Source organism: Leucopleurus acutus, assembly GCF_964270905.1.
Source record: "Leucopleurus acutus genome assembly, chromosome: 13".
NCBI lineage: Eukaryota > Metazoa > Chordata > Mammalia > Artiodactyla > Delphinidae > Leucopleurus > Leucopleurus acutus.
In genome coordinates, this window is record NC_139155.1 from 63442350 (window position 1) to 63469346 (window position 26997).

The window sequence follows — 26997 nt, forward strand, 5'->3', positions numbered from 1 at the left end:
CAGCTGACACCCTAAGGGCAGCACCCGCCCTGCCCGTCTTGGGGTCCTTCAGAGTCCTTCCTCCTCCACAGGCTACCCAGACCCCCCAGGTGTTTAAAGGCAGATATCCTGCAGTGGAGCCTACAGAGGCCCCACGGAGGCCTCTGCCAAGTGCTTATCAGACAGAGAGGGCTGCTGGGTGTGCACGTGGGGAGAGCCCACCGCCAAAGATAAGCCCACAATCCACGCGGCCAGCTGCTCGTGCTGCCCTCTGCCTGATAGAGTGGGGCTGTGGGGTGACACAGCCTAGACCCTGTAGTGGCGGCAGGAGGGATGGGCATCTGCCATGGAAGGTAGGGATATTCTCCTGGTCAGAGCCTCCCTGAGCAGCGGATATGAGAGAGCACCCGGATGCAGCCCCTAGCTGCCTTGACCTCCCCGCCTCCCTCCCCACGTCCTGATGATCTTCTGTTATTTCTTCCTCCCTCCACGGGGAGCAGGCCGGAGCCTGGTGCTGAGGGTCCCCAGCTCGGGGCTCTCACAGGTTGGCCACACCTAAGGACACACCTGCCCTTGCCGTCCCCCTGCTTCAGTCGTCTCTGGCCTGCCTTCTGTGCCAGCATTTACAGGAGACGGATAGCGGCTTCTGCAGGGAGGAAGGACTCCAGCGGCCTGTGTGCCGGGGGCAGGGGTGGAGGGTGCAAATGGCCTCCAAGGAACCCAGAGGCGTTTCAGAGCCGCTGTCCTGCCAGGGCCCTGCCGGGCACTGAGAGAGGCCAGGCCGTGTTGCCCAATGCAGGGGCCGCCCTTGTTCTCCCTCACTGGTGACAGAGGGTGACCTTTACAACGGAAAGACAGGTGGAGTCAAGACAAACGTTTTAATTCCGTGTCTACTAGAACGTTGGGTGAAGTTGAGTTCAGGGCAGTCCTGCCAGTTCAATTACCTTCCTGATGTGGGGAGGTGGGGACTACACCCCTGCCAGCCTCACCTGCTTAGTCTCGGGATCTGGGCAGACAACATGCACCCCGTCATTGTCTCCTGCCTGCTGGGGGATGTGTGGTCACCCCATACCATCACAGGACGGGACTCTGATCCCCTAAAGTGGACCCTGTACCACACTGGAAACTGTGGACTCCTGGGATCGCACCCCAGGCTGCTCCTGGTCCTTCCTTCTCAACGTCTCCCCCTCACCCCTGCAGGGCGGCAATGCTATGACCTCCTGGTGATTGGCGGGGGATCCGGCGGCCTAGCCTGTGCCAAGGAAGGTACGTGTCCTGTGTCCTGCATCCCGCCAGCATGGCAGGGCCTCCAGGCTTCCGGGTCCCCTGGCGAGGGCAGTGGTGCTCTCCGGGCTGGGTGGGGATCCTCCTGAGCAGCTACGAGCTGCATGCATTGTCTCTGCAGTTGGCCCACTCCTCCCCGCTGCAACCCCGGACAACCACTGATCTGCCTTCTCTCATTGTAGATTAGTTTGCATTTTCTAAAATTCTGTCTAAGTGAAATCATGCTGTGTGTATTCTTAGTTTCCGGGCTTCTCCCACCAAGCACAATTATTTGGAGATTCATCTGTGTTGCTGTGTGTATCTAGAGTTCACGCCTTTTCATTACTGATAAGTATTCCACTGTATGTCTAGACCACGTTTGGTTGGTTCATTAGCCTGTGGATTGGGTTGTTCCAGTTTTTGGCTGTTGTGAACAGTGCTGCTATGAACATTCGTGTGTGTGTGTGTGTGTGTGTGTGTGTGTGTGTGTGTGTGTGTGTCTTTGTGTCTTTGTGTGGATGTGTGTTTTAAATCTCTTGGATAATCTCCTAAAAGTGGACCAGCTGGGTCATGTGGTGTATCTCTCATTTAGGTATTTTTTCATTTCTTTCATCAATATTTTGTCATTTCAATATACAGGTCTTTCATATCTTATGTCAGATTTATCCCTAGTGTTCATATTTTTAAAACAGCTTTACTGGGCTTCCTTGGTGGCGCAGTGGCTGAGAGTCCGCCTGCCAATGCAGGGGACACGGGTTCGTGCCCCGGTCCGGGAAGATCCCACATACCGCGGAGTGGCTGGGCCCGTGAGCCATGGCCACTGAGCCTGCACGTCCGGAGCCTGTGCTCTGCAATGGGAGAGGCCACAACAGTGAGAGGCCGCATACCGCAAAACAAACAAACAAACAAAAAAACCCCCCAGCTTTACTGAGGTACAAGTCACACACCATACAGATCATTCATTTAAACTGCCTATTTCAGTGGATTTTATATTCACAGTTGTGCAACCATCACCACCACCAATTTCAGAACATCTCATCACCCCCAGGTACTCTGTACCCACTGGTAGTCACCTGTCTCCCTCCCCTCCTCAGCACCAGGCTACCACTAGTTTCCTTTCCGCCTCTATGGACTGGCCTGTGTTCTGGATGTTTCATAGAAACGTGTGGTTTTGCTCTCCCTCAGCATGATGTTTTTAGTGTTCATCTGTGATACAGCGTGTGTTAGTACTTCGTTCCTTTTTTAGGACTGAATAGTGTGGATGAACCACATTGTGTTTATCCACTTGTCCGCTGGTGGATGTTTGGGTTATTTCTGCTTGGGGCAGTTATGAGTAATGCTGCTCTGAACATTTCTGCAGATTTTGTATGGACGTGTGCTTTTATTTCCCTTGAGCAGATTCCTAGGAGTGGAATTGCTGGGTGATAGGGTAGCTCAAGGTTTAACCTTTTGAGGAGCTGCCAGACTATTTTCCAAAGTGTCTGCACCATTTTATATTCCCACTAGGAAGTGTGGGGTTTGAATTTCTCCACATCCTCGCCAGCACCCGTTACTGTCTTTTCTATCGTAGCCCATCCTAAGTAGGTGGGAAGTAAGTGGTATCTCATTGTGGTTGACTTATATTTCCCTCATGGTTAATGGAGCATCTTTTCATGTGTTTATTGGCCATTTCTGTATTTATGGAGAAATGTCTATTTAGAACCTTTGCCCACTTTTAAGTTCGGTTGTCTTTTCATCATTGAGTTATGAGAATACACACACACGTATATTCTGGATATTAGATCCGTATCAGATGCATAATTCTCATTTACTTTCTCCCATCCTAGGGGTTATCTTGTCACTTTCTTGATGGTGTCCTTTGCAGCACAAAAGTGTTTAATTTTGATGAAGTCAGTTGATCTGTTGTTTCTTGTGCTTTTGGTGTCACATCCAAGAAACAGCCGATCCAAGGTCACAAAGACTTAGGCCTGTTTTCTTTTGAGAGCCTCACAGCTTCAGTTCTTACATTTAGGCCTTTGGTACATTGTGGATTAACGTGCAGACGTGGTGAGGTCATTGCCTCCGGGTTTGAGACATGCACCTTTCCATGTCACGGTCCCCCTTCAGGTGACACTCTCCCACCAGTCACGTTCCACTTCTACATGTTACAAACCCCACAGCACATTGTACAATTTTTGTTTAAACAGTGATCTTTTTTTTATACTGATTATTTTTTTGTTGTTTTAATTTTTATATATTTATTTATTTGGTTGCGCTGGGTCTTAGTTGTGGCAGGAGAGCTCCTTAGTTGTGGCTTGCCGGCTCCCTAGTTGTGGCATGCAAACTCTTAGTTGCGGCATGCACGTGGGATCTAGTTCCCCGACCAGGGAACGAACCTGGGCCCCCTGCATTGGGAGCGCAGAGTCTTAACCACCGCGCCACCAGGGAAGTCCCTAAATAGTGACCTTCTGAAGAGATTTCAGTGATAAGGAAAAAGCTAACACATCTGCCCATGTGGTTGTCATTTCTGGGGCTTCCATTCCTTTCTGTGGATCTGAATTTCCACCCGGCATCATTTTCCTCCTACTGGAAGGACGTCCGTGAACATTTCTTGTCGTGCGGCTCTAGGGGTTATAAATTCTTTCAGCTTTTGTGAGTCTGAAGACATCTTTACTCTGCCTTCATTTTAAAAAGATATTTTCTCTGAGTATAGAATTCAAGGGAACAGTACAGCCGGCCCTCTGTATCCACAGGCTCCACATTCACAGATTCAACCAACCACAGATCAAAAAAATATTTTTTAAAAAATTCCAGAAAATTCCAAAAAGCAAAACTTGAACTTGCCACATACTGGCAACTATTTATCATTTACACTGTATTTACAACTACTTACACAGTGTTAACGTTGTATTAGGTGTTATAATCTAGAGATGATTTAAGGTAAAGGTTACTGCAGATACTGCACCGTTTTCTATAAGGGACTTGAGCGTCTGGCAGCTCTGGGTTGTCCCAGAGCTCATGAGAGCTCTTGCCATTGTGGATAGTTTCTATTCCTGTTTTCAAATTCACTAATAAAAGAGTGTGCGACGTCTACTCGACCATGAACCCCACTCAGTGCAGTATTCATCTCTATAGTTCAACTTGGGTCCTTTTTTCTATCTTCCATGTTACTTCTTGACTTTTTGAACATGTGGAATACAGTTAAAACACCTGTTTTACTTTTTTTCCCACTAATTCTGATGTTGGTGTCAGTTCTTGGTCAGTTTCCATTGACTATTTTTCCCTTTAAGGGCTGTATTTTCCTGCTTCTTGGCGTGCCTGGTAATTTTTGTTTGAGTGCCAGACACTTTGGACTTTACCTTGCTGGTTTCTGGATATTTTTATCTTCCTAGAAATATTTCTGAGCACGTTCTGGGATGTAGCTGCAGACAGTTTGATCTTTTTGAGACTTCTGCTTAAGATTTGCTAGGCGCTCTGGTGCTGTGCCCAGTCTGGGCTAATTATTCTCAACTGCTGAGGCATGACCTTCCTAATGCTCACCCAGTGCTCCAGGAGTTAACGTTTCTCCAGGCTGGCTTCTGGGAGCAGCACTGTCCCGGCCTTAGGTACTTTCCCCTCTCTCTGCTCTGTCCCAGGAACTCTCAGCCCGAGAGCCTGCTGGGCCCCCTCCATGCTGTGTCCTGCAGACTCCCTGGTCGCGGGGCTCACCTCGTCCCTTTCCTGTCTCTCAGAGATCGCTGGCCTTTGTTTTCGTTTATTCAGTTTCTTGAAACCATTATTTCACGTATTTTGTCAGGATTTTTGGTTATTTTGAGCAGGAGGCTAACTCTGGTCCCTGTTGCTCCATCCTTATCAGACCTGGGAGCCGGGCGTTGGTATGTCTGAGGTGTCCCCTTGGCCGGAGACTTCAGATCAAGCACTGGGATCCCATCTTGATTCAGTTGAATGAAATGGTTTTGTTAATGAAGACTTCTAAAATTTGGTTCTAATCTTGGTAGCTGGTAGCCATGAATCAAGCACGTTCTGTAGTGTTTCAAACACTCGTGGGCTCGTGACATACAAGTGGGGCGTGCCCTCGGGGCCGTCACGGCCAGGGACCAGGGCTGGCTGATGCAGTGCCACAGGCGAGCCAGCAGGAAGCCCATGATTAGTCCTGGCCTCAGAACCTGGGGCTTGTGGCTGGGGGAGCCTGCTGATAGCTGGGGGCTCCAGGCAGGGGTGCAGTTTGGAGCCCTGGTCTTGGGGCCTGGCTGACCTGAACCTGCCATTTGACCTCCGAGCTTCCATTTCCTCACCCTGAGAGGAGGCAGCAAACGTCCACCTGGGGGCTCTGACCAGCGTAGACCGAGGGCCACCCCACATGGTGTCTGGGGAAGAGAGGAGTAAGGGAGGGCCTGGGGAGTGAGCCGGGGGCCTCCCTGTGATGCCTCCAGGGAGTGTGCTTGGGGTGGGCCCTGGGCCTGTGCTGGACCTGCAACCAGGTTGCGGGGGGGGGGGGCGGGCGCATCCCAGCACTGCTCTGGTGGGTGGTGCAGAGCCTGCGGTCAGGAAGAGGTCGGGGTGCCCATCTAGGGGCAGCATAGCTGGGAGCAGAGGCAGTGGGAGACCCGGCTGCATAGCTCATGGGCGGCTGCTGGCCTGGTCCTTCCCCAGCCTCCTCTGGGCCTCATGGGCTCCTGGGGTTCCTGACCCTGAATCAGTCCCTGGTTGTACTCACCTGCCTGTTTCTCTGGTCCTTCCAGCCGCTCAGCTGGGGAAGAAGGTGGCCGTGGTGGACTATGTGGAGCCTTCCCCCCGAGGTAGGCAGCCCCTGCCGGGAGCCACGTGTCCTGGGGAAGGTGGGGGTTCACATACAGAGGGTGGCTGAGCCCTGGACTGCTGCCCAGTCTCCGGACAGCGTCCTGCTTCTCGGGGAAGCTGCCATCACTGTAGGTTCCTCATCCTCCTCATTTAAACCAAGTCTGAATGCAACTGCAGCCGGCGCGCCCACACGGCAGGTTCACCTGGGCCGCGTTGGAGTTAAAGCAACTAAAAGGAATTGGAAACAGCTATAGAGCAGGGCTGGCCTGGCTCACCTGAACCCTGTGTGCTCTTCCCACCTCCCCAGGCACCCGGTGGGGCCTTGGCGGCACCTGCGTGAACGTCGGCTGCATCCCCAAGAAGCTGATGCACCAGGCGGCGCTGCTAGGGGGCATGATCCACGACGCCTCCCACTACGGCTGGAAGGTGGCCCAGCCCTCGCACGACTGGTGAGGGCGCATGGGGGACGGCCGATCCCATCAGCCTCGCAGGAGCTGTGGGCGCGATTCTCACCAGGGGGCACCTCTGGGCCCCCAGCAGTGGGCAAAGTCTAGAGATGTTTTTCGTGATCTCCACAGTGGGGGCTGCACATCCCCTGGGTGGAGGCTGAGACGCTGCCACTTGCCCCACGGCGCCCAGGACACCCCTGGAAGGACGCTCGGCCCAAAGGCTGCAGTGCTTCAGGCCTGGCGGGTGGCGCATGGTCCTCTTGGAGCCCCTCGGTCTGAAGCCCCAAACCTGGCCCGGGGGCGGCAGCCGTGGGGACAGACATCACCTTTACCGCCTTGAGAAACCCCTCTGCCTCTGGGCATTTCTGTTAAGGGCTGTTTGCCTCTAATAATCTGTGGCGGGACCCGCAGCTGACACTTGTGTGGTGGCTTTAAGCATCGTGCTTTGTGTCAACAGGGGGAAAATGGCAGAAGCCGTTCAAAACCACGTGAAGTCCCTGAACTGGGGGCACCGGGTCCAGCTGCAGGACAGGTACTGACGCCGCGCTAGGCTCTGGGCGGGTCCTGGGGCACGTGAGGACTCCCCAGGAGGAGGAGGCGTGAGACCCGGGTTAGAAAGCCCGGCCACCCTCGCCCCTCGCAGTGCCTGTTATCCTCACTGTCCCCTCCCTGCTGGGCACCCCCCTCACCAGCAGGAGGTCCATGGGTGTTTTGGGGGGAGGGTAACTGGGTGCATGTGGGGGCCTCCCCTTCCTGGTGGAGGGTGTCCAGGTGACAGGACTGACCTCGGGGGCGGCCCAGCCACCTCCGTCCTCACACACCAGGGCTGAGTTTGGGCCCTTAAGACGCCCCTGCATGGCAGCTGTGGTCACCACGTACCGAGGAACCCTGGGGAGACAGCAGCCGCGCCCCATGCTTCCCGGTGCGGGTCCGCACACTCCTTTTGCCCCTCGTGAGCCGTGGATGGCCCGAGCTCACATTGTAGCCATCTGCCTAGTGCTCCCTATTTAATCCTGAGGTGATGCCTCATTTGCAGAGGAAATGTTTGAACATCCTATTTTTATTTTGCAGAAAAGTGAAGTACTTTAACTTCAAGGCCAGCTTTGTCAACCCACACATGGTTTGTGGTGTCTCAAAAGGTGGGGAAGAGGTGAGCGCCCTCCTCCCGGGGCCCCTGGGGCAGCACGGGCCAGTCCGTGGGTCAGTCTGTGGCCCAGGCGGGTGGACCTCAGCTCTGCTCGGTCTCAGTGCTGTCCTTGGAGATCAGCACTGCTGGGATTGATACGACGTTCCTCTGGGCTGAGGCCAGTCTAATTCTTTGTGAAGGAGGAAGTGACCACGCCAGGCTGCCCGCTGCTCGGGCGGCTGCAGCCCTGCAGGGGTTTGCGGGGATTCCAGGAGACCTTACCACCCGTGCAGTGCTGTGTAAACTGTGAAGTGCTTGGACTTAGAGGCTCTCCTGCCAGTGTCTGGGGCTGCTGCCACAGGGTCCACACTGCAGGGCAGAGGCTGTGATGGGGAAGCTGGTGGAGCCCTCGAATGGGGACTGCAGGTGACCTGGGTGACTGTGGCTTTCTCGGTTTCTTCTCAGACTCTGCTTTCAGCCGACCGCATTGTCATCGCCACCGGAGGGCGGCCGAGGTACCCCACGCACGTGAGTGTCCTCAGGAGCCCCCACCCCCCCACCCCGTTCATGGTCTGGTGACATGCACCTCCCACTCGCCCCTGTCCTCCAAGTGGCCCTGTGCTCACAGCTGTCACTTTCCACTGCCCATGCTCTCGAGTGCCCTCTGCTGAGCCAGGTTCCCACATCCCCACTTGGCTGAGTCCCGAGAGCGGCTCAGCTGCTGGGCCGGCCCCCGCCTGCCCTCTTCCTGTCCCCACATCACTTCTCCTCTATCTCCCTTGTTGATTCCTCCTTTTTAGCCTCAGAATGTTGGAGCCTTCGGGACTTAAGCCTGGTTCCTCCTCCCCCAAACCCAAATCTTGTTCTTTAGTTGATGTGAAACTCACATACCATAAAATGCACCCTTTCAAAGGGTACAGTCCAGTGAGTTCCAGTTTATTCAGAGTCGTTCACCCGTCGGTCCCACTACTGAATCTCAGAATGTTTCATTCGCCCAGAACGAAACCCTGGCCCCATCAGCCGTCGCTCCTGCCCCCCTCCCCCGGCCCCAGCAGCCTGCTCTCTGTCTCTGTGGATTTGCCTGTTCTGGACGTTTCACATCAGTGGGATGAGATGCATGGCCTCTTTGACCAGCTTACGGCTGAGTGATGTTCCGCGGTGGGTGTGCCATTCTGTTGTCCGCTTGCGTGGTGGACCTCTGGGTTGTTTCCACTTTGTTATGAGTGATGCTGCTGGGAGCCCATGTAGATGCGAGTTGTCCCTTCTCCTGGGCAGACACCTGGGGGTGGAGGTCCCAGGCCCCCGGAGCAGGGGGACAGCCTCACCATTTACATCCCCACCTGCAGTGCGTGGGGTTCATCCTTTTTGGTTTCTTCTCGTGTCTTGTGATGTTTTACTGAAAAGTGATCATTTCAAACAAAATGACATGTTCACTCTGGAAGCTAGGATCTCCCTCCACTTTGGGATTTCCTTTATTGCTGCTTGTCTGTTGGGTGATTTTTCTGGACCGATTTTGTAAACTTTTTATTCTGTGTCCTGTGAGGCTACTGAGGTCTCTGCTCAGTGGCCAGCCAGTGACTGGGCAGAGATGTGCTTAAACACCAGACCCAGGAAGTCTCCCCGTCTTTGCGAGGCTCCCCACCCTCAGTGCTCAGCCTGATGGGGGGCGCTCTGCCTTCGCCCCCACCACCTGCTTCTGCGGGGCCTGGAGGCCAGTGCTCAAGGCCGCCCCAGACCCAGACATAGGCCCAGACAGGTGGATGGGGAGGACCAAGGGCGTGGTTCTGCCTCCTTGCAGACTCTTAAATCTGAACCTCTGTCCAGTTCTGTGCTTCCACTGGAAACAGGAGCTGGGAGGGTGCCAAGGCAAGTGCCCACTCCAGTCCTCAGACCGCGACGTGGCCCCTGCCGCTGTCAGCCCAGCAAGAGCAGCCTCCAGAGGGGACCAGACAGCTGTGCCAGGTGGCCCTGGGCAGGATGTGTGGCTCCGTAGGAGGGGAGGGCTCTTGTTCCAGTAGCCACACAGACAGGGGCCAAGTGGTGACCATTAGTGATCCTTCACCCACAGCTGGGCCCACATTGGCTCCACTCAAAGCCCCTGATGGTCGAGGTCAGTTCCTGGGACCCAGAGATCAGCTCAGCTCCACCCTGCACGTGGCTGCCAGAGTGCCTGCGAGGAGACTCGCCCGGCCTCTCCCTGCTGTCCGCTTGCCTGAGGGGCGGTGGGGGGTGGGTGAAGTGGGAGCCTCGGGTCCTGGGGAAGCTGCTCAGTGGCCACTCTGCTCTTGGCTGCCCGCCCCAGAGCCTGCCAACACTTGTTGTGTTTTAGTCCCTTTGATATCCAGACCTTTCGATCTTCTTGAGCAAACTTAAGAAATTCCTGACTTTATTTTTTTTGCCAATTGGAACCGTAAACTGTTTGAAATCCGTTTCCTCTCTCCCAGCACATCTGACTCTCAGGGGCCATAGAGAGGACGTGTCCTGTGTCCCCCACCTGCTGGGGTATGGGGTGACCTGGACAACTCCCGGGCACAGGGCCCACCATGCTGTCCCTCAAGGGCCCCCAGTTGGTCGCATCCAGCCTCCAGCCTGGCGCCCTGGGAGCCGGCCCACCCCGCTTCACCCCTTGCTCCCCACAGCCCTGGGTCTGGATCTGGAGGGAGTCCTGGAGAGCGAGAGGAAGGAGCTGCTGCCCCGGGCCCCCAAGGGAGCGGCCATATCCCCTGTCCCAGAGGCCGCACCCGAGGAGGTGCAGCCACATGTGGGCAGGTGGTTCTGGCCCAGTTGTGTCTACAAACTGGGCGTCCTCAGAGGGAGCCCCGGGGGCAGGCGGGGACGCGGGCCTCACATTGACCCTTTTCCCGGATAGATCGAAGGTGCCTTGGAATACGGGATTACGAGTGATGACATCTTCTGGCTGAAGGAGTCCCCTGGAAAAACGTAAGCCCTGGGGGTGCCCAAGGGGCCCCACTCCCCTGTGCACACAGCCAGGCGGGGAGCACATGCTGCTGCCCCTCTGTAATGCTTTCTTTCCCACCTACCTGAGGGAAGGGCAAAAAGCCTGGCCCTGTGCCCATTTGGGGCTGACACTCTCCCAGGACTGAGTCACAGTGCGTGGCCGTTATTGTCTGGGACGCAGGTTTTCACCAGGGTTCCCAGGAGCCGCAGGTCCCAGTGGGTCCTCAGGGCCATCTGGGTATGCGGGTAGGTGGGTGGGCCCTGGGGGAAAGCCCTGGTCCCCCTCCGGCTCCAATTGAACGTCCCCGTTTTCATCTGTTTGTCACCTGGGCTTCCCTGAAATCAGCAAAGGCTCGGGCTGCCAGAAACCAGAGCCCAGCTGTGAAGCCAGGCCCGCAGCGTGACTGGCACCCCCGTGGCCAAGGGCTGGGTTCACTCCTGGCATGGGGTCCGGGTCTGGGTGCTGCTGCCAGGGCACTGAGGAGACCTCATGCTTGCAGGGACCATAGAGGCCACCAGAGGGCGACAGAGGCTCGGCCGTCACAGTGCTGGGCTGCGGGGGACCAGCTGCCGATGGCCCGAGGGCATGCCCCGGGGTGGGCAGGCGTGTGCAAGTGTGCATGTGTCAGCATGGGTGAGGGCATGTATGTGTACATGTGAGCACTGTGTGAACACGTGAGCACACGTGTGAGAACTTGCGCGTGTGCTCGTGCCGCGCTCTGCTTGTCCCTGCTATCCCAGCCTCACGAGGTGTCCTTTTTCAGGGCTGGGCACGGCCCCTGGCATGGGGGTGGCTTGGTGTGACCTCCCACCACTCGCGGCCACCTCTTTGTGAAAGGCTGCAGTGAAAACCCCGACGTGTGTCTTCTTGTTGTCTCAGTGTTTCTTATGTGTCGTGTGCGCAGTCAGGGCTGTGTCCACAGTAGAGAACTGCGGTCCCTGCTGGGCGCCTGTGCTGCTTTCCCTGCCTGATGCTGCCTCGGCATTTCCATGGGGCCTGAAGGGAAGGGAGCCTCTCCTGCTCCCTGTGGGGGGGCGGAGGGAGCACAGCCACTTCCATCTGCGGTCAGGCTCCTGGCCCTGGCCACCGCCTCGCCTCCCACAGGGCCCCCAGGCTGTAGTTGGTGCTTCGACTTGGCCATAGTTGTTAATTTTTCTGATGTCACATTTATCACGTTTTCTCTTTACGCCATAGTATCTGGGTTATTTGTTGTTTTGTCTCTGACTAGTAGGTTAAATGTGGCCTGGTTTCATTTGCATTTGCTATTATGTGGTCTTTTGTGTAATTATTGGCCGTTTAAAATTGAGTGTGTAAGTTGTGAGTGTGTGTCTGTGAGTGAGCTTGTGTCTATGTCTGTGAGTGTGAGTGTGTGTGGCTGTGAATGGGGGCTGCTCACTCCTGGGCCTTCTCTCTGGCTTTTCTCTTTCTTATCTTCCCGCGGGGTTTGCTGTCAGGGCTGAGATCCCGTGTTGTTTACAATTGCAGATTTTCTCAGCTTGTCCTTTTAACTCATGTAACATACAAATGTGACATACAAATGTTTTGGTCTTATTTTTTTTAAGTGTAGCTTAGGCTCTTTTACACTTAATGGCTGTTAGATTTATTGCATGTTCAGGAGGGCCTTTCCCCACCAAAGTCTTTTTTGACAAAAGCCCTGGATTTCCTGTGGGTCCCAGGGCCTTGGGGCGTCTGCAGCACATCTGTGGCAGAGACGGGGTCCCATGCGTCCACCACCAGCCCCTCCCACCAGCCTGGAAGCTCCTCCAAGCAGAGCCCAGTCCTGCTCTGGCCCTGATTTGGGGTCCCTAACGCTGCGCAAGTGCGCAGCGTAGTCTTCAGACCTGCGTAGTTATCTTGCGCATTGATTTCTCTGGGTCACTGAGGCACTTTGCCAGCCTCTCCGAGGTGGACTGTGGAGACCGTGGTGCCAATAGCCTTCAACCTGCGGCCGCCTGGACACTGGCTCCCCGCTCAGTGCTTCTGGCCTGGCCGAGGCCACCCGTGTGGCCCGGTAATCTCCGCCCATCACCGAAGGCCAGCAGTTTCTGAATCCTGGTCTTTTCTTAAATTAGGCCCTGTGTGTTTTATTTTCTCTTGTTTGCTATTTGCCCGTTACATTTTGAGAGCCAAGTCCACCTCCAGGGGGGCCGGTGTCTGGCGGCTCTCACTGCCCACTGCTCACCGGAGGCTGGTGTACAGAGAGGCCGCACAGGCCGGAAGGAGGCCCGGGCGCAGGGGCCCCGCGCAGCTGCCCCCAGTGACCACGTGCTGGGGCAGCGGCCTGCGCGGCCAGGAAGACAGCCCCAGATATTGGGGTCAGGAAAGTGTTTATTTTCTTCAGAAAAAAAAACGTTTAGAAGACTTTTTTTTAAAAAGCTCTTTCGTTTAGAAGGAATCTAGGTATGTTATTGTTTAAGGAAAAAAGTGTTTGCAATGTATCAGTCACCCGTTCTATTCTGAGCATGATTTATGTGAGGAAATGGTTTTTTTAAAAATTAAGCTGGAGATATATCCCTGTACGATGCTTCTGTGAAACGCAGCTTTTGTGCGGAGCTGTGGATGCAAGTTGTAACAGTGTGATACGGGAGTCAGTGTTTACTCCTTACATTCCTGCCCGCAGTCAAAATAAGCCCGAGGGTCTACAGTAGCATTTCTGTATTTTATCAGCTTGGGCTGGGCCGGGGGGGCCTCTGCTCACACTCTGAGGGGCTGTTTCTGCCAGATTTATTTGCCTTATAAATATTCCCCGTGTTTATTTTAACTCGCCTTTAAAATGGAGCTGAAATGAATATGGACCCGAGGGCTGCCCCCGGCCCTGGAGGCCTCCCGAAGCCGGCCAGGACCTTCCCACTTGGCCCCGGCCAGGAGGCCAGCCGGCGGCTGAGGGTGCCCAGTGTGCCTGGCCTCGGCCTGCAGCGGTGGAACCTCCACTAGCCGGCTCCCAAGGGCCCATGGGCTCCGTGGCGTCCTGTCTTCCTCCCCACGATAGGGTGCGGGCCGCGGCTGGCGGCTCAGGGGCATCTGCATGAGGCTGGTGGCCAGCAGCTCAGGCCTGGAGAGCCGGCCCTCAGCCTCCGCTGTTGCCCCACCTGCCTTTGCCCCCGAGGGTCTTGGTGTTTTCTGGACATCCTGTGTCCAGCTGCTCCTGGGGGCCCCGAGCTCTGTGGCCCCAGCATTTCCTGTGCTGGCGGGACAGCTGCAGGGCCCCCACGCTGTGTGGGTGCACCCCCGGGGAGTGGATTGGGGCCTTCAGACTCAAGAGGCAGGTGGAGAGCTCTTTAAGCTGGGGCTCCAAGGCCTGAAGGAAGGCTTTGTTTCTGCTTCCTCCCCCTTCAGACTTTAAGGAGAGAGCCAGCCCTGTGATCAGGCTAATCCCACGGCAGTTACACCTTGGAGTACAGTGTTTGCAGCACCGAAGGGCACACAGGGGGGCTCCCCGAACACACAGACAGCTGAGTGGGGCTCTGGGTGCAGGTGGAGCCCCCGTGGGGTGTCCTGCTGCAGTGTGAGGCCGTGTGTCCAGTCCTCAGAGGCCCCGCCGCCCCAGGTCCTCCCTTTGCCAGCAGGGCCTGCCGTGGGCACTGTGCCTTGGCACCAGCCTCAGCCCCACCCAGGCTGGGGTCTCCTAGGTGGCCGGCAAAGCCCATCTGCAGCTTCAAACCTGCCAATAAAAACGCAGCGTCCCTTCAGGGCTGCCTGCACCCCACCTGCAGGCGCCAGCTCCGTTTTTGCTGTTTTCTTACTCCAGTCCATTTGAAGGGAGTTCTCTGGTTGAGACCTTGAATCCTGCATTTTTCGAAAAATAATACTTATTTGATGAATTGGGGGCAGGGTGGAGTGAAAACCAACACTGTTGACCGTCTTTCCTCTTGGAGACAAGATGAGGCCCAAGGTGACCATCAGGGCCAGTGGATACCTGCCCGCTCTGAGGTTTCAGCCACCCATGCTTGGTCAAGGACGCCCACTGAGGCCCGGCCTGGCTGGTGCCTATCCCCCAGATGTGCCCTCTGTTGGTGGCTCGGAACCAGTAGCCTGGGGCTGGGGGTACCATGACCTGGAGGTGGGAGTGGGGGGCCCACCCCGCCTCCCTACCCTGCTCCCTGCAGGGCTTGAGGAGGTGCCCAGGGGCTGCAGGAACAAAACGCTTTTGCCAAAATCAGGAGACCATGTTGCTGCCTTGCCTGGAGCTGGGCTGTGGGCTTCAGGCTGCAGCCACCGCCCACCCCCCCACCCCCCGCAAGAGGGTCTGCTCTACGGAGACAGGAAGGCTTGGACAAGCAGGACAGCCCAGCAGGCGGGCAGTGGGCTCCCCGGCACCTGCATGTCACGGTTGCCCAGGCCATGGCCACCCTGAGTGGGAGTACAGGGCACTGTGAGGTCCACACAGATGCTCTTCATTGGTCCTTGCATTGGGGCAGGATGTTCAAAGCAGCTCAAGCCTGTTTGCATTTTAAGTAACTCGTAGTTTCATATTTTAAAGAAAGGCTTGTCCCCTCCCCCATACACGTCGAGACTGAGGGAGGGCAGATTGTGTAACGTTGAGTGTACCCACACGCAGACATGTGCATTGTGCCTATGTGTGTGTGCCTCACACGCTGAGCTCTCCCCACTCACCCTGCACAGGATGCCGGCACTCCTGTCCCAGCTCCTGAGAGGAAGCCGTATGCCAGTTGCTTCCCGCAGGGCATTGGCAACAGTATTCCCAGAGATGTGCCGCTGTTTGAAATGGAATTATATCATTAGTACCTGCTGGGATCAGAGCTGACATTTGCTTATCCATCCTTGCATCACCTCCTCTCGTTCAAAGGCTGAGGGGTGATCTGACAAGCCCACCCACACGCCGCCCGGGCTGGGAGTCTCCACTCTGTGTTCAGTTCTGTTCATGTGTACACGTGTGCAAGTGTGTGTGTGTGTATGCACGTGTATGCATGCAGAGTGTGTGCAGCTGAATAACAGGAGAGGATCTGCTGGCTCCCAGCATCCTGTGTCCCTCTCCCTGGCTGCCCTTGCTCGGGGAGCTGACTCTCCCAGCCACAGGCCTGTGTGCAGTGGGGCTGGGTGGGCATGGGGTGGGCCGTCTGCCTGGGCCCCGTGGTCCCAGAGTGTTCTGCCCACAGACAGGGCTTCCAGGAGCCGCCCCACGTCTGGCGCCTCCCCGTCTGTTTCCAGCCTGGCTGCAGGAGGTCCAGAGGAACCCAAGGCAGAACTTTCCTTAGGAGAGAAGGAAAATCCTCCTGCTTCTTCTGACTGGGCTTCGTCCATGTTTGTCCCGCCTCCAGTCCCATCCCCGGGACGTGATCTTTTGTCCCTGGCCACTCATTCCTTCGCCACCAGGCAATTTCCCAAACCAGCAGCTCTGTTTGTCATTCACAGCTGGAGCTCTGGGAAGTGGGTTTTGTACATTGGGACAGCCTGTTTGAACAGTTAGCCGCAGGGACTCTGCAATAGTGACATGTCAGCTGACAGGCGCCCTGCATGAAGGCTGCAGGGCCCCGTCCCCCTCAGAGCCCCACCAGGGACGGCTGTGTGCATCATGGCTGCCACGTGTGAGACTCAATTTCTCTCTCTCTGTCCATCTTTCTTACAGGTTGGTGGTTGGGGCCAGCTGTATCCTTTGCTGCGTGCAGGTGACAGACAGATAGACAGCTGTGTTCACCATCCTGAGAGTGGAAGCTTGGGCCCCAGGCCCACCTCCCCCCGTCACTGCACTCTCTCCCATGGGGCTTGCCCTCTGCCACCTGGAACCAGGCACTTAAAGGCACTTACAGGCCCACTCAGGGCGGATGACCTGTGCTCGAGGGACAATTTGAGGTTGACCTTTGAGGCTGGGGCTTCCTGGAGGCTCTTCCTGAGTCACTCGCTGGCTGGGCAGCTGGACACAGCCGTGAGGCAGACGGTCCTCCCTGGAGAGCAGCCCCACTCAGGCCGGTTCCTTAAGAGGGAGCAGTAACACCAGGGAGGGTGGAGGGTGTGTCTGCAGGAAGATGGAGACACTGAGGTCTGGGCACGTCTCCTGTCCTTCACCACACAGGTCCCTTGGTTAACCTCCAGGGAGTCTGGACAGAGGCCCCGTGGAGGCAGAACCCGCCTGGCCTGTGGGTGCTGAAGGGAGCCTCCACCTTGCCCTGGACGTGTGTTTGAGAGATGGGGGCGGTGGGGAGAGTGTCTCTGTGGCCAGTGTTGGAGACTCTTCTGGGCTGCTGGGGACTGGTGGAGACGGGGGCTGATGGCGGGGGCACCGGGGGTCTTGCTGCCTAGCTTCCGTTAGCGTTCCTTAGCCTGCTCTGGCAGACGTGGCCCTGGAGTGTGCTGGCTTCCTCACTGGGCTCGGCCTGGATACCACTGTCATGATACGCAGTGTCCCTCTCCGGGCCTTCGACCAGGTAATGCCGGGCCGGTGTCCCCTCCACCTGTGGCCCCCCTGGGCAGGTGCAGGTGTGGGCTGGGAGCGAGGTCTCAGTCTTTAGAAACTGGCCCTTGAGTCGAATGAGGAGATTGTTGGCAAAATAAACACCTGCCAGCGTATTGCAGCAAGGGTCAGCACGTGGGGAGCGTGGCAGGGACCAGAGGGACACTGTGGGCACGCTGGCCAGCTCACGGGCCGTGAGGTCAGGTCACCCAATAGTAAGCAGCCGGTGGGCAGAAGTGCTGTCCTGGCTTCCTCGCTGAGCCCCCTGAGGTCCGAGGAGCTCCACTATCCAAGGGTAGCATGGACAGGGAGCAGGCGGCAGCTGGTGAGGCCCTGGGTGACCGTCACGGGAGATGGTGGCCCGGCCACCATGGACTGGAAAGACGTGATGCTGAGCCAGGCCACTGCAGCCTCGCCACCTCCCCGTCCACCGCACGGGGCAGCACCGGCCCTGGGGCACAGACTCTCTCCCTGATGGTGGATGTGCCCACATAATGAGCGCGTGGAGTTTTTTTAAACCAAAAACCCTCCGAGGAGATGTCACTTTAAAATCCAGGTCTGGGTTGTCATTGTCAAGACACCAGGCTCCCGGTGCCCTGCAGAGATGGGCACTGTCCATTGCACAGCTCTGGGGCAGTGCACCCCTCGGTCCTGTCACCTGCTCAGTACACATGCCCGAGCACCTGTCACGGGGACACATGTCCAGGGAAGACCTCGAGCCTCATGCGGGACGCAGGTGGAGATGGGGCCCGAGAGGCAGAGGCCCGCAGGGACGTGGAGAAGGGGGCCGATGAGGCTGAGCTGGAGAGCCCAGTTGGCGGGTGGTCATGGTAGCAGGAGAGGGAGAATCTGCATGTGGCTGGCACACAGAGACGGTGGGGTCACCAGGCTGGAGTCGGGGGAGCGGGGGGAGAGCAGGCTCCAGGTGAGGCCTTGTCGCCTGCCCACCTGTTCCTGGGGCACAGACAAAGCTCCTCATGCTGGGGTGGCCCCTGAGTCAGGGGAGTTAAACAGTGACTTGTATTTTCTCCTGATGGCTTGTTCGAGCCCCCACCATGGCCCTGGGGGCACAGCTGCCTGGGCTGGGAGGGAGGAACCCCCTGCAGCGCCTCCTCATGCCATGCCACCTCCCCTAGCAGTTCTTGGTGGGAAGCGGAGGTGCCCACCTCCACTCCCAGCTACCCCACTGCTGACCCAGGCCGGGGGGCCAGGCAGGCAGAGCCCGGGAGAAGGGGTGCGTCTCTGCCATTTCAGTGAAGACTCAGTTAACTAACATCTAAAGAGAGTCCAGAGATCACATGCACCCTAACCGAGGGGCTTGGGTCCTCAGATTTGGAGGGGGTCGGGGCGCCAGAGGCTCTCCCGGCTCGGCCCTCAGCTCCGTGGAAAGCAGGGCACTCGGAGCGGGGCGGCCTGTGTGAGGCATCCTGGAAGAAGGCGTGGGGCCCTGACCTCTTCCATTGGACAGACTCCCCTGGGGCCCCAGGCCTTTTCAGGCTGTAGGCCCAGGTCCTCTCCACAGGCCTCAGCAGTGACACTCCCACTGCTGCCCGGTCCTCAAGGCATGTCCTCTTGTGCTTTGCAGCAAATGGCATCCTTGGTCACAGAGCACATGGCTGTTCACGGCACCCGAATCCTGAGGGGCTGCACCCCCTTGAGGGTGGAGAGGCTCTCAGATGGGCGACTCCAGGTCACCTGGGTGGACCTCGCCTCCGACAAGAAGGACACAGGCACCTTTGACACCGTCCTGTGGGCCGTAGGTAAGGATGCTCAGGACCCCGTGCTCCTACGCGCACTCAGGGACCAGGTTTTCCTACGCACACTCGGGGGACAAGGCGTACCGCCTTCCCCTCCATTGGGCATCTTGGCCCCCTTCTTGCCACTCCTGGCGCTCGTCACCCTGCTGGCTCTTGGGTGGGGGCTGGATAAAGGCCATGAGGCGGCGCTGACCAGCCTCGCTCCTCCTCCGTCCGAGCACACTGTGCTCTCGTGGTCTTTCTTCCCCAGCGCTCCTCGTACTGGAAATGAAAACCAAGGAAGAGCTGTGGATGGTGGGTTGCAGGCAGCTGGGTTTTCGTCGGGGAGACTAGTTAGTCCTATGGGCGGTTTATCGAGGCCTCGCGTACATTTCCTACTAACTTTAAACCTTGGTGTAGATGTGTTTTTTTAGTAAATTAGACTTCTTTTCCACCGTAGCTTCAAGATAGCTGTTTATAACATACAAACGATAACGGAGTTTTTACCTTTTTTTAACTGTTTTAACGTGTGAGAAACATAAAATTTACTATCTTGGGCTTCCCTGGTGGTGCAGTGGTTGAGAGTCCGCCTGCCGATGCAGGGGACGTGGGTTTGTGCCCCAGTCTGGGAAGATCCCACATGCCGCGGAGCGGCTGGGCCCGTGAGCCATGGCCTCTGAGCCTGCGCGTCCGGAGCCTGTGCTTCGCAACGGGAGAGGCCACAACAGTGAGAGACCCGCGTACTGCAAAAAAAAAAAAAAAAAATTTACTATCTTAACCATTTTTAAGTGCTCAGTTCAGTGACATTAAGTACATTCACACACACCACCCTCCATCTCCAGAACTTTTCATCATCCCAAATGGAAACTCTGTCCCCATCAGATAACCCGCCACCCCCTCCCAGGCCCTGGTCCCCACCCTCCTACTTTCTGTCTCTGTGACTCTGATGACCAGGTCCCTCAAGTGAGTGGGACCCTACAGTGTTTCCCTTTTTGTGTCTGACTTACTTCACTGGCATTGTGTCCTGGAGGTTGTCCGTGTCATAACCTGTGAAGGTGGGCAGTGCTGCATATGGCACACTAGGCTCATCCGGGCATTTGCCAGTGGACACTTGGGTTGCTTCTATCTTCTGGGTGTCTTGGAAAATGCTGCTGTGGACAGTGGCATGCAGAAGCCAGCTGCTGTTAATACGTGAACGTAATGGAGATGCGAACGTAATGGAGACGTGTAGCTTCTAGCCAGCTTCTTGTTGCTTCTGACGCGTCCCCCTGGCTGCCTTCAGCTCTGTGGGTCATCTCGTGTTGGGAGTGGGTGTCCTCCCGGCCTTACCAGAAATCACACTTTGCAGATTTGCAAAGGCAGCGTCTAGTGATAGGGCAGAGGCCCCGGGCCTTTCCTAGCAGGCGTGGGCTGGCCGCCACCCTGCCTCCCGTTCCCCGAGAGGCATGGGTCCACCTGTTTGTGGGGGTGAAGGCTGAGCAAGTGTGGCCATGCAGAAACGGCTTGTTGGTGACCTTGTCGGGCACACTCCCTCCCAGGCTGGGCTCTCCCTGCACCCGGCTGCCCCCACAGAGAAGGGGAAAGTGGATTTGGGGGGCCCCTGCCAGGGCTGGGACGGTCAGCCTGGAGAGGAATGGGCTTTGAGGGTGGAGCAGAGAGTGCAGGTGCTGCGAGGGGCTCCCCACAGAGGGGCTGCGGGTCCTGCTCCCGAGGGCGTGTGGGCTCACCTGCCGGGACACCCACCTGCCTTGGTGCCTGTGGCCCGTGGGCTTGGGACCCTTTTTCCTGATCTGTCAACTTGCATTTTAAACGTAGGGACGGTCAGTGTCTTCGTTCTCCCGTGTTTCCAGCCCGTGGGTCTCTTCGTGCTGAGCCCGGTCACTCGTCCCCCTTCTGGGCCTGGGCTCTGAGTCCGTGTGGTCGTCAGACTTGTTGTCCGGCTCCACAGCACTCGGCGAGTGTGCCGAGCCCTCAGAGGGCCTGTCCCCCAGCGTTTGTCCACCCCGGCTCTCCAGGCCCCCACGTCCCCGGAGGTGGGCCCGGGCAGCAGTGCACTTCTGAGAAGCTGCGGTGCTTAGAGTAGTGGGAAATCAGAAAATGAAATAAACTCTGGAGGAGTCAGCAATTCACTTCTGAGGAACGAGGCAAAGGTCTGAAATGCCCCGGAGTGAACTTACTGCCTCTTGACCAAGATCCGCTAGATTACCAGAGGAAATGTTCTTGACCAAATTGTAAAAGTAAATCTTACGTAGGTTTATTTTGATGAACGCTACTCAGACCCAGACACATAAACTGATTGTTATTAATTTAAAATCCGTTCTAACTGGCGAGGTGGCTGGTTCCCCCTCCCACTCGCACCCCATCCTCCCGCTTGGTCCCCAACGCCTTTGTACTGAGGCGCGGGCCTGCACCCAGATGCCATCAGCTGAGCCCACGCTGCTGGCAGCAGCCAGAGAGTGAGGGGCCGGGCCCTCGGAAAGCCTCAGGGTCCTCCCAGCGTCCAGACGACCCTGGTGGGCGGCAGGCAAGGCCCCGGGAGCCCTCCCCAACTGGTTTTGTTTTCTGTATTTTCAAAAAGAGCATCCCCCAGACAGTCTGCCGGGCGTGATTGATGCTGGGGGTGGAAGCTTTTCACAGTCCTTGGCCTCTGACCTTGCTTTCCGAGGCGGCGCTGCGGTGGCGGGTTCCTGGCACGCCTCCTGGGTCTGCACGGGCAAGTGCTGGCGGGGCCACTGCTCCCGCCGGGTTTTGTAAACATTCAGGAACCATTTCCCAGTTTAACAACCGGGAATGTTCTCCGCCCGTTTACCAGGTAAGCCTTGAACCAAGCGTTATTCTACTTGCAACAAAGGGTGATCCTGGAGGTCAAAATACAACGACCTGGGCGGCACGGCCGAGGAAGCAAAGAGCTCGCAGACTGTAGGTCTGCCCAGACGCCAGTGCTGCATCCACACCGTCTGGACTTGACGTGTTAAAAATGAAAAGGGAAAGATGCGCCTCGTGCCCTGTAGACGGTCCACGTGGACGGCCTTGGCCACAGCCGACGAGGCTCACAGATGCGGGGATGGGACGTGGGCCCTGCAGTCTGCCAGCCTCTTCCTCGGTGCAGCCTTGATCTCCACGTGGTGGATTAAACACATTAGCAGCTAAAGCAGTTAATTGCTGTGCAGGGGGCCGGCTCATTGTTTGTCTGTGAATCACCCACCCACACCAGGTGTCTTAGATAACAGGCTGGGAACTCGCAGGAGGAGGATTTCCTGTCTGCAGATGTGCCGATTACGGTGCTGAGTGAAGACAGTCAGCCCGCCTGCCGCAGGCTCGTGTTCACCCGCACAGTTAACCACTTGTGGCCTGGAACCTGGCTGTGGTGGTGGTGGTGGGGGGGTGGTGGGAGCAGGACTGGCTGGCCCTGAGTGGACACCTCCGAGCAGGAGCCTGCAGCTTCCTTGTAGCTTCCTCTTATTTTAAAGAATGGCTGGAGCACCATGACCTCGGAAAAACCAGGAGCTGAAACGGTCCCAGGCCCCTCAGCGTCTCCAGCCTCCAGGGAAGGATGAAGGCTCTGGCACGTCCATCCCTGGGCCACAGGAGCCCTGCCCAAGTTGGAAGAGCCCACCCAGGTGGCCACTGTTATGGGGCCCAGAGTGCCTGCCTCGAGACAAGGCAGGGGGAGTCAGCCCCTGAGGCCATCTCCTCTTCTTCAGGCTTTGTCTTAGCAAAAAGCCATTGCCGTTTACCTGTGTCACGTTTGAGCCTCAAACGTGGGAAGAGGGAGCTCGTGAGATCTGGCTCAGGACTGGAGGCCAGCTTCCCAGCAGCACCCAACGACCACACTGAAGCCCTTGGGCCCGAGGACACAGCCCCTTGTGTGGCTGTGTTCTCTTAGGTGGGGACCCCACAGTGGCCTGGCTGTGCCCCCTGGGAGGGTCGCCCAGGGTGGGTCCCTGCCTCCCGGCACTTTGCCCGGGCTGCCTGTGCACCCTCGCTGCGGTCTGTCTGACCACAGCCTGTGCTCACCATTCACACTCCTGCCGGCACTTAAATCTTCCCTCATTACACGATCCCCCTGCTCGTCGGGAAGTGTGCTCCAAGGAGGCATGAAGTTGGAGGGAATGCCCGTCTTCCTGTAACGGGAGGCAAGGGGCACGTGAGAGGACGTGTATCTGGTTGTCTGCGTCCCCGTGTGCTGAGGAGCAAGTAGCCATGACCAGCTGGTGGTTCTCCCAGCGCGACCAGAGGAGGCTGGACTGGCCCGGCCGCATCGAGCGCTCTCGGGCGCAATGCTGCCCTGGGCAGTCGGCGCTGGGAGGGAGGGCCATCCCAGCTTCGAGGCACCGGAGCTCACACAGTCCCCCCGAGGGACTCCGGCCAGCAGGCGAGGGGCAGCTCCAAGGGCAGGGTGTGTGGACATCGCCTCCAAGGAGGAAGCCGGGTGTCTGCTCGTACGTGGAGTTCTAGTGCTCTCGTCATTTGTAATAAGCACGGCAGCAAGTCACGTGGGTTTTAAGGAAGAAACTCTTTCAAGGGAAGAGAATCACGAGGATGCGTATAAATGAATGAAAAGGGCAGTATCGGACATTCTCAAGAGGAGATACAGCTAATTTAACATGTGGCCAAAAAAACACCGAATTTTACTAGTAGTCAAAGAAGCGCAAATTCAATCCTCACAGTCCCCCCTCCACCGCCCTGCAAATGAGCAGAGCCCACTGCCACTGAGGAGGGGGCAGCCCTGCCTGCGCCCCGAAGCCCCCCTGAGGGTGCCATCCTCATCCTGGGGGCCCACCAACCCCGTGCAGGGCGAGGAGCAGGCAGCCCGCGTGCCGGACAGGGCAGTGTGTGACCGTGACATGCAGGGTGACCGGGACGGGCCTCCACCAATCGTGGGAGGAGCACTACCTGCACACAAGGTGCGAGGGAGGCAGTCGGAGGACGACGTGACCGTTGCCATGTAAGCCCAGCCTGGGCCTGAGCTGGCGCCCGAGCGACCAGCCACTGGGTAGCCCCCCGGACCCCACACCCGTTCTCCATCTTCCTCTGGGGCTCTGGGCCTGAGCTGAAAGGGAGGGCATGACCCCCTGCTCTGAGCACAAGGGGGCAGCGCGGCAGAGGGCGTGGGCCTGTCCCTCCCTGTGTGACCCCTGTCGAGGGCTTGCCCACCCCAGGCCTCACCCGCAAGGCCCAGATTCCAAGCCCTGAGGTGCCCGCGGCTGCCCCTGGGGCTTCGCCTGCTCCAGCCCCTCCCTTCCTTCACTCTTCATTCTGGAAGCGTCAGTGGACTGCCTGCTGCATGCGGCCTGTTCTTCACTGTACTGCCCCCCACCCCCCATGAACCATCCATTTATTCTTTTTACCAGTGGCCTGGCTCACACATCCCACATACTTTCCAAGTTCATGTATGCAGAACGTCCTAAAAAATCCTGGCTTCAAAATGGACTGCAGAGGCCACCTAACTCCAGCATATATTACCGTCTCCTGTTACTACTTTCAAATTTATCTTTATTTCCTTCGGGATCTGGGATATGGTTTGCTGGCATCTGCAAGGTGTGTAGTTACCATGGTTACCACAGGCGCAGGAGGAAGCACTCTTGACCTCCTGTGACCAGCCAGGCAGGGGTGCAAGGGAGAGCCTGGGACAGCATGGCCGGCGTCAGAGCAGCTGGTCCAAGTGCTGCCGGCTTTGCCCTCGGACTCTCCAGCCCCAGCCCAGAGTGTCACCGGGAGGCGCAGGGCCCGGGGGCCTGGGGAAGAACCTGAGGACTGAGCTATGAGCCCCTGCATAAGGGACTGTCGCCCACTAAGCCCATGCCCTCCAGTCCTGCCTGTGGGGCCAGCTCCCTCCTCTCTGGGAGCACAGTCCAGTCCCCTCCCAGGTGCCCATTGGGTCCCCAGGCACCTTGGCAGGATGCTGGGCAGGCGGCAGGTCCCACTCTGCACTCATGGGTCTCCATCAGGACCATAGGGCCAGTACTGGTGCCGTCAGAAGGTGGGGCCCTCCTGGCCTTGCACTGCCCGTGTCCAATCTGACGGCGAAGGGCGCCAGCCCTCAGCCCCCGATTCCTGGGGCCGAGCCGAATGCAGAGGCCGGAGCCATCCGCTCAAGAAGCAGGCTTAGCTGAGCCTGTGTTTTGACTTCCCGCCAGGAGAGCAGCTGGAGACTTAAGGCTCCCCTCCCCGGGCTCCACCAGCCACCGCCCGACCTCTGGGGCCTGAGCCATGGAAACTGTGGGAACTGTGCCTTTGAAGCCATGCGTCCTGCCGTCGGGATCCCCCAGCCACGGTGACGGGGGCCACCCGCTGCCCCCCTGGGGTCGGGCAGGAAGAGTGGCCCTTGCCGCCCTGGCTCGACGAGGCCACATCGTCTGAACTGGGAGAGAAAGGGTGGTGAGGCAGCTCAGCTGTGACGGGGCCCAGGCTGTGAGCACACGGAGCCGGCAGTGCCTGGCACTTCCCCTTCTGGCCTCTCCCCCAAGAGCAGGGTTCGTGCGCTGACTGCCTGCAGGGATGGGTGGGTGTGCAGTGCAGGCCCTGAAGGTCTCGGAGCTGGGGCTGCCCGGGGAGTGGGGGGGTGAGGTTGTGCGCACTGTCTGCCTCCTTTGGGTCAGCTCATGCGCCACGGGTGCTGGGGGAACGGCCGCTGCCAGATGTGGGGACACGAGGCCACAGCCTGGTGGCAGAGAGAGGTAAACCCACGTGGAGCACCGTCCTGCCTCGCACAAGCTGCAGGAGGGGTGTCTTGGTGGGGGCGGAGGCCAGCCCGGGGGACCATGTGAGGACCCTGAGACACCCCTGCCGGGAAATGCACACAGGCATGGGGCCCCAGTGTCTGTGAGGCCTGGGTCCTGTTTCCGACTTCCCCTTGGGCTGATGCTTTCAGAGGCTGCAAGGTCCTGTCGGGCTGAGCCTGCGGCCGTGCTGATCCTTCCTGTCCATCACTTCACCATGTGGCCTGGGGTACCTGGCCCCGCGGAGTCCGGCCCCTTCCGCGGGGAGGGGCTTAGGGATCACAGTCTGGGGCTGGGGGCACATCGCCCTTGGTTGCTGCTGCTTCTACACTGTTTCTGTGGTCAGAGCCAGGAGCCTTGTATTTTTAAAAAATCATGAATTTCCAATTCAAAGTTGACGTTACGGAGTTTGAACCATCCTCTTTGAGTGACACGGAGGACCTGTTAGTATCTTCACTTGTGGGAACGTGACCCTCGGAGGTACAGTTCCAATGTGGGTTCGCAGGGTCTCCCGAGTTGTCTTTCCACGTGTTCTGTTACAATAGGCCCCTTTGTTTTAGGTTGTTTACAGGTTATAGGGATTTTTTTCCACGTTTAATTTTACTTTTTGAATATGTATATGTATAAACTGTGTATATGATTTAAAGAAACAAAATTGTATCATAGGATGTGTTGAGGAGGGTCTTGTTGCTGACTCCCCATCCACCCCATTTCCTCCCCATTCCTGCTCCGTCCTTTCATTGAGTCTCTATGCAGGTGTTTGTGCACATGTATACACACGTGTGTGTGTACGTACATACATGTGTGAGCGCGTGTTTGAGGCTCTTGGCACTGTTGGTGCTTGATGTCTTACCAATTCTAAGTGGACATTCTGAGAAGGGTTTTAAATAAAACAAGGAATCTCAGTCAGAACCACTAACGAAAACCTCCCAGCCTTGCTCTTTGTGTCCTTCAGGCCGAGTTCCAGAAACCAGAGGTCTGAATTTGGAGAAGGCTGGTGTGCGTACCAACCCCAACACTCAGAAGATCCTGGTTGATGCCCAGGAAGCCACCTCCGTTCCCCACATCTATGCCATTGGAGACGTGGCGGAGGTACGGCCTGCGCCACTGCCTGCCCCCACCCCGTCCCCCGACCCTGTACCCCCGCCTTGTGGCTCACACGGGCTCTGCGCTGAGCCCCAGGAGGACTTGGCATCACCCCCGCCTCCATGCTCCTCCTCTCTGTGGACGGGTGGGCGGACAAGGGGGCACCGTCCACAGATCCTGCCGTGAAGCTCCTCACGGGTCAGCTCTGAGGGATGGTGTCTGTTTGCACACCATGGAGTGGCCTCGACCTCCTGGCCTCGGTTTACCTCTGATCTTGGGCGGTCCGCATCCCCATGAGCCCGGCTTGGGAGGCATCTGTCAGTGGCCCCCCCCTTAAGGGCCCAGAAACACCGGGGGCTGCTCAGCTATGAGCCCTGGCGCCTCAGGATCAGTCGGCCTGTCCTGCACACGTGCATCGCGTCCCGAGGAGGGCAGCCAGGGCAGGGTCCCAATCATAGGCTGGGCCCCCAGACCTAGCAGGCCTCTCCA

General features: G+C 57.6%; 1 protein-coding gene across 2 annotated transcripts in view; it reads left to right on the forward strand.

The window, feature by feature from the left end:
• The window catches only part of TXNRD2 (thioredoxin reductase 2), a 34473-nt gene that overhangs the window by 1679 nt on the left and 5797 nt on the right, over nucleotides 1-26997 (forward strand). For both annotated transcript variants that reach the window (XM_082853797.1, XM_082853798.1), the window contains exons 2-12: nucleotides 1180-1245; nucleotides 5964-6020; nucleotides 6329-6470; nucleotides 6928-7002; nucleotides 7542-7620; nucleotides 8062-8124; nucleotides 10466-10536; nucleotides 16143-16162; nucleotides 16847-16938; nucleotides 18550-18724; nucleotides 26378-26514. In XM_082853797.1, coding sequence (XP_082709923.1) covers nucleotides 1180-1245; nucleotides 5964-6020; nucleotides 6329-6470; nucleotides 6928-7002; nucleotides 7542-7620; nucleotides 8062-8124; nucleotides 10466-10536; nucleotides 16143-16162; nucleotides 16847-16938; nucleotides 18550-18724; nucleotides 26378-26514 — 977 coding nt within the window. The remainder of the gene's footprint in view (nucleotides 1-1179; nucleotides 1246-5963; nucleotides 6021-6328; nucleotides 6471-6927; nucleotides 7003-7541; nucleotides 7621-8061; nucleotides 8125-10465; nucleotides 10537-16142; nucleotides 16163-16846; nucleotides 16939-18549; nucleotides 18725-26377; nucleotides 26515-26997) is intronic.